At 41.0% G+C, this 12,636-nt stretch overlaps 1 protein-coding gene across 1 annotated transcript in view; it reads right to left on the bottom strand.

Annotated features, from left to right (window-relative positions):
* The window catches only part of LOC124555010 (molybdenum cofactor biosynthesis protein 1-like), a 67,661-nt gene that overhangs the window by 38,880 nt on the left and 16,145 nt on the right, over positions 1-12,636 (bottom strand). The window contains exon 4 of the mRNA XM_047128751.1: positions 8,762-8,986. Within this exon, the coding sequence (XP_046984707.1) occupies positions 8,762-8,986 (225 nt within the window). The remainder of the gene's footprint in view (positions 1-8,761; positions 8,987-12,636) is intronic.

Below are 12,636 nucleotides of genomic sequence, written 5' to 3'. Positions count from 1 at the left end.
TAAAGTTTCAATAGACTGTAACTCAATATATGCTTAACATTTTATTTTTAGTCACTCAGAAGCACCCTGCACCATACTGTATATCATCCTCTTGATCTTTTTTAAGTTTTTTTTGTTTTCTTCTTTCTGGACTCCGTAGTGGCCAACTGTGCAGCATACTCTGCTTTACCAGTGCAAACCTTGTCCATCCCTTCAAATTCTCTGATGAAGTTTGCTCCAGAATTAATTCCCATATGTTGTAGCACTTTCACGCTACCAATGTTGCCATCATTAAAACCAATAACAGCATGACTGACCCCCACTTTAGTGTCTTCATTACAAGAAAAACATTTTTTGGTCTACATCTACATCTACATCCATACTCCTCAAGCCACCTGATGGTGTAGGCTACCTTGAGTACCTCTATTGGTTCTCCCTTCTATTCCAGTCTCGTATTGTTCGTGGAAAGAAGGATTGTCGGTATGCCTCTGTGCGGGCTCTAATCTCTCTCATTTTATCCTCATGGTCTCTTCGTGAGATATACGTAGGAGGGAGAAATATATTGCTTGACTCCTCAGTGAAGGTATGTTCTCGAAACTTCAACAAAAGCCCATACCAAGCTACTGAGTGTCTCTACCGCAGAGTCTTCCACTGGAGTTTATCTAACATCTCCGTAATGCTTTCATGATTACTAAATGATCCTATAACGAAGCATGCTGCTCTCTGTTGGATCTTCTCTATCTCTTCTATCAACCCTATCTGGTACAGATCCCACACTGCTGAGCAGTATTCAAACAGTGGGGGAACAAGTGTACTGTAACCTAATTCCTTTGTTTTTGGATTGCATTTCCTTAGGATTCTTCCAATGAATCTCAGTCTGGCATCTGATTTACCGATGATCAACTTTATATGATCATTCCATTTTAAATCACTCCTAATGCATACTCCCAGATAATTTATGGAATTAACTGCTTCCAATTGCTGACCTGCTATATTGTAGCTAAATGATATGGGATCTTTCTTTCTATGTATTCGCAGCACATTACACTTGTCTACATTGAGATTCAATTGCCATTCCCTGCACCATGCATCAATTCGCTGCAGATCATCCTGCATTTCAGTGCAATTTTCCATTGTGGCAACCTCTCAATATACCACAGCATCATCCGCAAAAAGCCTCAGTGAACTTCTGATGTCATTCACAAGGTCATTTATGTGTGTTGTGAATAGCAACGGTCCTACGACACTCCCCTGCAGCACACCTGAAATCACTCTTACTTCGGAAGACTTCTCTCCATTGAGAATGACAGGCTGCATCCTGTTATCTAGCAACTCTTCAATCCAATCACATAATTGGCCTGATAGCCCATATGCTCTTACTTTGTTCATTAAATGATTGCGGGGAACTGTATCGAACACCTTGCAGAAGTCAAGAAACACAGCATCTACCTGGGAACCCGTGTCTATGGCCCTCTGAGTCTCGTGGACGAATAGCGCGAGCTGGGTTTCACACGATCGTCTTTTTCAAAACCCATGCTGATTCCTACAGAGTAGATTTCTAGTTTACAGAAAAATCATAATACTCGAACATAATACATGTTCTAAAATTCTACAACTGATCGACATTAGAGATATAGGTCTATAGTTCTGCACATCTGTTCGACGTCCCTTCTTGAAAACGGGGATGACCTGTGCCCTTTTCCAATTCTTTGGAACGCTACGCTCTTGTAGAGGCCTACGGTACACTGCTGCAAGAAGGGGGGTAAGTTCCTTCGCATACTCTGTGTAAAATTGAACTGGTATCCCATCAGGTCAGCGGCCTTCCCTGTTTTGAGTGATTTTAATTGTTTCTCTATCCCTCTGTCATCTATTTCAGTATCTACCATTTTGTCATCTGTGTGACAATCTAGAGAAGGAACTACGGTGCAATCTTCCTCTGTGAAACAGCTTTGGAAAAAGACATTTAGTATTTCGGCCTTCAGTCCATCATCCTCTGTTTCAGTACCTTTTTGGTCAAAGAGTGTCTGGACATTTTGTTTTGATCCACCTACCGCTTTGACATAAGAGCAAAATTTCTTAGGATTTTCTGCCAAGTCAGTACATAGAACTTTACTTTCGAATTCATTTAACGCCTCTCGCATGGCCCTCCTCACATTACATTTCACTTCACGTAATTTTTGTTTGTCTGCAAGGTGTTGGCTACGTTTATGTTTCCTGTGAAGTTCCCTTTGCTTCTGCAGCAGTTTTCTAACTCGGTTGTTGTACCACGCTGGCTCTTTTCCATCTCTTACGATCTTGCTTGGCACATACTCATCTAACGCATATTGTACGATGGTTTTGAACTTTGTCCACTGATCCTCAACACTATCTGTACTTAAAACAAAACTTTTGTGTTGAGGCGTTAGGTACTCTGATATCTGATTTTTGTCACTTTTGCTAACCAGAAAAATCTTCGTACCTTTTTTTAATATTTCTATTTACGGCTGAAATCATCGATGCAGTAACCGCTTTATGATCGCTGATTCCCTGTTCTGCGTTAATTGTTTCAAATAGTTCGGGTCTGTTTGTCACTAGAAGGTCTAATATGTTATCGCCACGAGTCAGTTCTCTGTTTAACTGCTCAAGGTAGTTTTCAGATAAAGCTCTTAAAAAATTTCACTGGATTCTTTGTCCCTGCCACCCATTATGAAAGTTTGAGTCTCCCAGTCTATATCCGGCAAATTAAAATCTCCACCCAGAACTATAACATGGTGGGCAAATCTACTCGAAATATTTTCCAAATTATCCTTCAAGTGCTCAGCCACAACAGCTGCTGAGCCAGGGGGCCTATAGAGACATCCAATTACCATGTCTGAGCCTGCTTTAACCGTGACCTTCACCCAAATTATTTCACATTTCGGATCTCCATCAATTTCCTTCGATACTGTTGCACTTCTTATCGCATTAAACATGCCTCCCCCTTCACTGTCCAGCCTGTCTCTGCGGTATACATTCCAATCTGAGTTTAGAATTTCATTACTGTTTACATCTGGTTTCAGCCTACTTTCTGTCCCTAGTACTATGTGGGCATTGTGACCGTTTATTAATGAGAGCAGTTCTGGGACCTTTCTATAGACGCTCCTGCAGTTTACTATTAGCACATTAATATTGTTATTCCCTGCTGCATTTTGTCTACTCCTACCTTGCCGCATCTCAGGAGGTGTCTTGTCGGGCCTAGGGAGGGAGTTCTCTAACTTAAAAAACCCACATGTGCACTCCACACATACTCCGCTACCCTTGTAGCCACTTCCTGCATGTAGTGCACACGTGACCTATTCAGGGGGACCCTACATTTCTGCACCCGATAGCGGAGGTCGAGAAATTTGCACCCCAGATCTCCGCAGAATCGTCTGAGCCCCTGGTTTAAGCCTTCCACTCGGCTCCAAACCAGAGGACCACTATCGGTTCTGGGAACGATACAACAAGTAGCTAGCTCAGATTCCACCCCGCGAGGCTTTCCGCCTACACCAACTCCGCTAGCTGCCTGTACGAACTGAGGATGACCTCTGAACCCAGACGGCAGGAGTCATTGGTGCCGACATGAGCAACAATTTGCAGTCGGGTGCACCCAGTGCTCTCTATCACTGCCAGCACGGCCTCCTCCACATCTCGGATGAGACCCCCGGCAAGCAGACAGAGTGAACACTGACCTGCTTCCCCGACCTTTCCGCTATTTCCCTAAGGGGCTCCATCACCCGCCTAACGTTGGAGCTCCCAATAACTAATATACCCCTCCCCCCATGTGCCTGCTCGGACCTGGCTGAAGGAGTGGCCACATGTCCACTCACAGGCAGAACGGGCGATGCCACACGGCCAGCCTCCACACTGACCCTCCGCCTCATGCGCCGTGAATGCCGCTGAACCCGCCACTCCCCTTGGGAAGAGGGTGGCCCAACCGTGCCCGGTAGCTGCAAAGATGTCTTGACAGCAGGGTCAGTGGGTGAAGCATGTAATGTAACACCTGGGGTGTACCATGCAACGCACCAGACTCCCCACTGCCGCTACACTCTGAGGCAGCAGCCTGAAGATGGCTAACCGCGGCTTCAACACATTCAGCTGTTTGCGAACAGTGGCCAGCTCCTCCTGTGTCCGTACACAGCAGTCACACATCCTATCCATCATAAGAAATCAATTTACTGTAGAGAGTTAATCAACTTATAACTAGACTGCTAATTCACTAAAGGCGGCTGATAGTTGACTAAACTGTGGTTACTAGACACTTCCTGTAGAAAACAATGAAAATAGCACTACCTGTCTCTGGACTGTATTGAAAACAAACACTAGCACTACTGGCACTATGGCTGACTAAACGGACTCTCTCTGACTGTATTCAAAACAAACACGAAATCTATGGAACACTATTACTAGCACCCGACAATTAAAGCTTCCTAAAAGCAAAAACACACGGAAAAGGAAGTGACAAGTAAGCAAAATAGAGTTAATACTTCAATTAGCATAGCTCGCTGCACAGCAGACATGACGCAGATGGCAGTTACAACGACACTGACACAATAAGATTATTGAACGACTCATTGGGATTTTGAGTCTGACAATGCAGACACTTCTTCAATAATTCAGGATTGCCAGGTCTCTGTAAACAGGTTTTATGATATCCACAACTGCTGCTGGGATAGAATGTTTATGGCTGTATGACCTGTTTGAGTACTGGGCATTGCGGTAATTGCACCATGAACCAGATCTAGGAGGGCAAAGATGGTGTACTGGTTTATCATCAGCTGACAGTCTCTGGAAGAAGGTAGCCCATACTGCCTGCTTCATTTTCAACAAATCCTCAGTATTATTTCTAATGGCAATCTCATAATACTGTTGTAGTTCATCAATCATGTTGTCTGTCAGCCTGCTTCTTATGGTCTTACCACCTGAAAGTTTCTTGTCTCTCAAACTTTGTTTCAACTTCCTCAATCTGGTATCCATCCTCTTCTGGACATGAGCAACACATTCCAGTTCTGTGATAAGCTTCTCACCATAAGGCTGAGTGGCTACTACACTGTTATATGCATTTGAGTCTGCATAACCTAAGAACTTAGTGTAACACACTCCCCTTTAGTTTACAGATCGATTATAAATTTCAACAGCTGCACAGGCCTCCGTACGACTAGTTGTCCTTCATAACTTCTGTCACAGATATGCCCTTCTTCATTCCCTGATTTATACTTATAAGAATGTTTGGTTAAAATCTGGAAATCTATTAGCTTTCCAGTATCAACACTGGTCACTGTAGCAACAGAATTCTTAGAACTGCAGCTACGCTTCTACCAAGTGCCCCAAAAGCTACTGATATGACAATCATACCATCGTTTATTTCAGCAGCTTCATTTGCAGCACCCTTAATTGACTCACATGCAGTGGATTTCACAGCAGCTCCAATAAATCCTGCATACTTGTCCATTTTACAAAGTGGGCGTGGCATATACATCACGACACACATTGTTTCTGCTGCAGTGTGTCCTTTGCCAATAGCTCTCAATCCATAAAACCACCTAACATTTATGTCAAAATAATTATCTTTACACTTATCAGAATTCCAAAATGAATGAGTATATTTACAAATGGCAGAATTAATGGTAAGTTTCCTGGCTAGTCCATTTGATACCTCAATGTCTTCATGTAAACTAACTGGCCCTCCACATAGATACAGCACACACATTCACATAACACCCCTGTTAGGATGTGTAAATGTATCAGAATATAACCTAACCTACCGTTTACATGAGTTTTGTTTTGAGATAACTGTGTTATCACTATGTTTTATTTTAATCTTCGAAGCACTAATGGGTGTTTCGCTAGATACTCATGAGTTTGCCAGTATTTCATTGTCTGCAACTTCACACACCACATGCTGAACACAATGTTTCTCTTTATTCAAAAATTTATTACCATGAAACCCACATTTCTTAAAAACACTTCATTTTCGAGTCATACTTTTTGAGAGATTTACCAGTCTATTCCTCACTTCTCCTCGGAAAAACGTTAGCACTTCGATATACAAAGCATGTTTATACTATGAAAAGATACGATACTATTTTTGACAGTGCTACCAATGCAAACACATAATTTAACCTTTATAACACAGCAATCCACAGCTTTCTACAGGGTAGTCCATTGATAGTGACCGGGCCAAATATCTCACGAAATAAGCATGAAATGAAAAAACTACAAAGAACGAAATTCGTCTAGCTTGAAGGGAGAAACCAGATGGCGCTATGGTTGGCCTGCTAAATGGCACTGCCATAGGTCAAACTCATATCAACTGCATTTTTTAAAAATAGGAGCCCCCATTTTTTATTACATATTCATGTAGTACGTAAAGAAATGTGAATGTTTTAGCTGGAACACTTTTTCACTTTGGGATAGTTGAGGCTGTAATAGTCAAAAATGGTTCAAATGGCTCTGAGCACTATGGGACTTAACTTCTGAGGTCATCAGTCCCCTAGAACTTAGAACTACTTAAACCTAACTAACCTAAGGACATTACACACATCCATGCCCAAGGCAGGATTCGAACCTGCGACCGTAGCGGTCGTGCGTTTCCAGACTGTAGCGCCTAACACCACTCGGCCACTTCGGCCAGCTGCTGTAATAGTCACAAACATATAAGTATGTAGTATCACATAACTTTCCGCCAGTGCGGACGGTATTTGCTTCGTGATACATTACCCGTGTTAAAATGGACCGTTTACCAATTGCGGAAAAGGTCGGTATCGTGTTGATGTATGGCTATTGTGATCAAAATGCCCAAGGGGCGTGTGCTATGTATGCTGCTCGGTATCCTGGACAACATCATTGAAGTGTCGGGACCATTCGCCGGATAGTTACATTATTTAAGGAAACAGGAAGTGTCCAGTCACATGTGAAACATCAACCATGACCTGCAACAAATGATGATGCCCTAGTAGGTGTTTCAGCTGCTGGGGCAGCTAATCCACACATCAGTAGCAGACAAATTGCACGAGAATTGGGAATCTCAAAAACGTCGGTGTTGAGAATGCTACATCAACATTGATTGCACCCGTACCATATTTCAATGCACCAGGAATTGCATGCCAATGACTTTGAATGTCATGTACAGTTCTGCCACTGGGCACAAGAGAAATTACGAGACGATGAAAGATTTTTTGCATGTGTTCTATTTAGCGATGAAGCATCATTCACCAACAGCGGTAACCTAAACCGCCATAATATGCACTATTGGACAACGGAAAATCTACGATGGCAGCGACAAGTGGAACAGCAGCGACCTTGGCAGGTTAATGTATGGTGTGGCATTAAGGGAGGAAGGTTAATTGGCCCCCATTTTATCCATGGCAATCTAAATGGTGCAATGTATGCTGATTTCCTGCGTAATGTTCTACCAATGTTACTACAAGATGTTTCACTGCATGACAGAATGGCGATGTACTTCCAACATGATGGATGTCCGGCACATAGTTTGCGTGCGGTTGAAGCAGTATTGAATAGCACATTTCATGACAGGTGGATTGGTCGTCAAAGCACCATACCATGGCCCGCACGTTCACCGGATCTGACGTCCCCGGATTTCTTTCTGTGGGGAAAGTTGAAGGATATTTGCTATCGTGATCCACCGACAATGCCTGACAACATGCGTCAGTACATTATCAATGCATGTGCGAACATTACGGAAGGCAAACTACTCACTGTTGAGAGGAATGTCATTACACGTATTGCCAAAGGCATTGAGGTTGACAGACATCATTTTGAGCATTTATTGCATTAATGTGGTATTCACAGGTAATCACGCCGTAACAGCATGCGTTCTCAGAAATGATAAGTTCACAAAGGTACATGTATCACATTGGAACAACCGAAATAAAATGTTCAAATGTACCTAGGTTCTGTATTTTAATTTAAAAAACCTACCTGTTACCAACTGTTCGTCTAAAATTATGAGACATATGTTTGTGACTATTACAGTGCCATCTATCACAAACTGAAAAAAGTGGTCCAACTAAAACATTCATATTTCTTTATGTATTACACGAATATGTAATAAAAAATGGGGTTCCTATTTTAAAAAACACAGTTGATATCAGTTTGAGCTATGGCAGCGCCTTATAGCAGGCCAACCATTGCGCCAGCTGGTTTCCCCCTTCGAGCTAGACAAATTTCGTTCTTTGTAGTTTTTTCGTTTGACACTTATTTCGTGAGATATTTGGCCCGGTCACGATCAATGGACTACCCTGTATATAAAAAATTACCGATTTTATTAGGTCTTGAGGTAATGCATGTAAAAATTTTAACATTTTCAACTGGTGTAGATTATATTTTAGAAAATAAAATGAAATACTTCTCACACAAGTTTATAAGTAATATACATATCATTTTATTTGGAAAATGGCAAATTTTATAATCAGATAAAAACCCGAAAAAGTGAAAAAGAATGTTTTCCCCTTCTAACTCCCCTTAAAGTTATGGAAATGTGTAAGCTTTCGGAGCCAGTGGCTGCTTCTTCTGGCAGAAACAATAAGGGGAAGGAAAAGGGAAGAAAGAAAAGGATTGTCAAGGTTTAGGAAATGGGGAGAGTTGCAGAAAAGCTGCAGAGAAACCCAGGCCAGGACAGACTTACTGAATGGGATGAGAAATATGTAACTAAACCAGTCTATCTCTCATACCACCAGCAGATGTGAAGTATTCTTGTGATTGGTAGTAAGTCATAAACATTAAATTATTTTCAATGTATGTTCATACGTAATACTGCACGTACCTTTGAGGTATCATTGGGCCCATTGGGAAGAGGATCAAAATTAGGCCACTGCTTTCTAATTATTTGGAGCATTTCACAAAATGAGACCATCTTCCCATAATTCCATTTGTTGCCGCTGAAAGGCATGTACTCGATAAATCTTACATCAACATTTTTCTCTTTTGTTAACTCCACAAAACTGCACACTTCATCTTCATTAAAACCTTGCATTACAACACAAATTATCTGTGGAAGAAAGACACCATTAAAAACTTGGTATCAGATAAAGCATGGTTTAAACAGAGTTTGAAAGACTTTTTGATAGGCAACTCATCCTACTCTATACATGAATATCTTAACAGTGGCTGTTAGGCCAGCTTAAATAAGAATGTCTGTTAGATTTCAGTTCTGAGAGCACTTTGCCATAACAGTCAAGATTATGTACTTTTTGTTTGATAAATTTATTAATAGTGCATAACAGTGTTTCAGTCTGACAGCGTATCAATTCTGAAAATATTAGCTGTTCCAGTTTGTATTGTATTCACCTAGTTTGACAATCTCCTGACAAATGATCAGGGTATTCAAATGTTTTATATTTTTTATGTTATACTTTCTGGCATGTTACTCACCCATGAGAATCGTCTCATGTTTTGGGTCTTGGAACAAAAGCTGAATCTAATCTAATCTAACCTACAAAATAATGGTTCTACAAGTCTGTTGTTATATTTGTATACCTCACTGATTCTGTTAAATTAATCTTTTTCTCTCTTTTTAGAGAATGTCTGAATTTATCTTAGCATGCCAAGCTGTTAACCTTCTTAACAATTTATGAAAATTAAACTACATACATCTCCAATCTTTTTCCCCACTCCAACGCACACATCTTTCGCTGAAGGTATTATTTTAACTATTACATGAAATTAAGAAGCTTTCTTGAAACTGTGCTGCCATTTGTGAAACAAAGTTAAAAGTGTTCTCAAGATAAAAGGTCTTCACAAAAGGAGCATTTAGTATCTGTGCAGGTGGTAATACTGACAGCCATCATATAAACAAGCCCAAATGGTAGAACATCCTGCTTTACACATACACGCAATGGCAGAAAAAAGGAAAAGAGCACACCTTTCATTCAAGCATTGAATATATAAACTGATGAGACAAAACACTATGACCTCCTGTTTGATAATGTGTTTGTCCACTGTTGGAACACAATACAGCAGTGATTTTGTGTGGGACAAGTTCAACAAATTTCAGGTATGTTCCCAGCATTATGTGAGGTATGTTCCCAGCATTATGCAGCACTGCATGTCTAAGCACAGGTCATGTAATTCCCATAAATTGCAGATCAGTGGTTTCTGGGTGCAGAACTGGTATCTGATAGCATCGCAGATGTATTCCATCAGATTCAGAAGGGGTGAATTTGATTCTGGCCTCGTGACACTGAAAGTCATATTGTTGAAACATGTCACCTTCATTAGGGACAGGGTGCGGACAGTGCACAATAATGTTCACACAGAACAAAGCTGTTATGGAGCCTTCAGTTACTACCACAGGACCCATAGAAGACCAGGTGAATGTCCTCCATAGCATAATATTGCTCCCACTGGCCTAAGTCTGTAGCAAAGTGCACATTTCAAGCACCAATTCACTCTGTTGACAGTGTATGTGCACAAAACCGTCAAGCAGGTGTAATGCGAAACTCGAATGATTCAAACCAGATGACACATTTCTATTGATTCACTGCCAAATCTCAATGCTCCTGAGCCACAGAAATTGTAATTCAACTGTGTTGTCAACATGGGAACATACAGGGGTTGTCTGCAGCAGAGCCCTATGTTTAACAATGTGCAATGGATGGTGTGCTCTGAAATACTCGTGTTTCCACCAGCACTGTGTAGCTTCCTCAGCTGAATGTCATCTTTTTCAAAGGAACCATCCCAGAATTTGTCTTAAATCATTTAGGGAAATCAAGGAAAACCCAAATTTTGGTGGCCCGATGGGACTCGGGTCCGTTGTCCTCTCAAAGGCAAGTCCACTGTTTGACCACTGTGGTGGCATGACCTAGTCTTAATTAAGCCAGAAAATCTTGGGAAATGCTGACAGATTTAAGATATAACAATTTAAAACAATCCTTTCATGAATTTCACTACAATTTTCTGCTCTTTTGAAAAACAATTTCTTTTGACTGTTTTGATGTTGTTTAGTATGTTTAAATAATGATGGCAGTCTCTATAAAAGGGCAGTTCGGCTTTTAAGTTTAGTTATACTGTTTTAAACTACATCCTTCATCTATTTGTCCACCCAGAAGTGCTATAGGATGTAACTTGAAGACTATGGTGAGGTGGTGGGGGACAGTCATGTGTTGAGGAGGAGGTGCTGCCAGAAATGAAGTGTGTGAGGTGAAGTCATTGACACTGCATACAGGGAGAATAAAAATACTCTATTCCATATTCATTCACAATCTACGTCTGCCCCCATATGGTTTTACTTTTCTCCAATAAGAAAAAAGAAATTGTCAGTAACTGTCTCTATAAGGTCTTAAAAGGAAACAAACAATAGAAAATCTAGGCTGGAATAATGACCATATTATAAAAAAATACATTACTATTCACTGTACACAGGAAATGTTAGGTCACAGACAAGCACAACAAAAAGACTACTAAACACATAAGCTTTCGATCAGAAAGTCTTCTTCGTAAGTGGACAAGACACACACACACACACACACACACACACACACACACACACACACACACACACACACACACACATATGACTGTTGTTTCTCCCATGATGCGCAGTTGCTCCCAGTCTGGCCCTAGCAGCCAGAGACCGTGGTCATGTATGTGTGATCTGCATTTGCGCGCATGTGTGTGTGTGTGTGTGTGTGTGTGTGTGTGTGTGTGTGTGTGTGTGCGTGTGTGTGTGGGAAGGGGGGGGGGGGGGGAGGTTTGCACCAAAAGCTTACGTGTTTAATGGGTGGTGTATTTTTTTTTTTTCCCCCTGCCTGCAACACAACATCTACACTATACAGTGAGTGCCAATCTATCCTTTTAATAATACTGTCGTTACCACCTTGCCAAGAGGCATATTGTGGAGTAATCCGAAGGGCTCTACTAATTTGTACAAGAGGAAGGAGAGCACAATCTCAATGTAAGTTTTTAGAAAACTGGTATGTGCATTACTTCTGCAAACCTTTCAGAAAGGACACAGTATGCACTTCATCCAGCAAGATGAGTAATAAACAATATTACCAATACTGCATCAAACTTGTTCACTTTCATCTTTGGATTAAACATTTGATTTCAGAGAGTACAGAATTTGACAGAATCAAATTTTGGGGATATGTGGAACTGGGACGACGGCATATTTTTTACCCATTCACAAACTAAGCACTGCTGATTGCTACTTTTATTGTGTCTGCTGCTGCAATGCATATATGAAACTGTAAGTGCAGCATCTATGATGGAATAAAATGTTATACAAATGAAACAAACAGGCACAGTGAAATAGAGTAGTATGGCTCATCATTTCGGTCTCACAGATTAGCAGGTGTTGACTTGAAAGATAATACTTAAGAAGTTGAATCCAAAGGAGAGGATGTACCGTATTTACTCAAATGTAAGCCGCATTTTTTCTGGTTTTTGTAATCCAAAAAACTGCCTGCGGCTTAGAATTGAGTGCAAAGCAAGTGGAAGTTCTGAAAAATGTCGGTAGGTGCTGCCACAACTAACTTTTGCCGTCGAATATATGTAGCGCTACACAGGCATGCTTCGTAGGCACAAAGATAAATACTTGCGCCAAAACCTCTGCGTCAGTAAATAAATTTAAAAAAAAAGGTGGAAGACGATTTTCATACATTATCCAACGAAGTAAATATAAATTCCGTATTGTTCATC

Source organism: Schistocerca americana, chromosome X (assembly GCF_021461395.2).
Source record: "Schistocerca americana isolate TAMUIC-IGC-003095 chromosome X, iqSchAmer2.1, whole genome shotgun sequence".
Classification (NCBI taxonomy): domain Eukaryota; kingdom Metazoa; phylum Arthropoda; class Insecta; order Orthoptera; family Acrididae; genus Schistocerca; species Schistocerca americana.
This window is presented reverse-complemented; position numbering and strand designations above follow the sequence as displayed.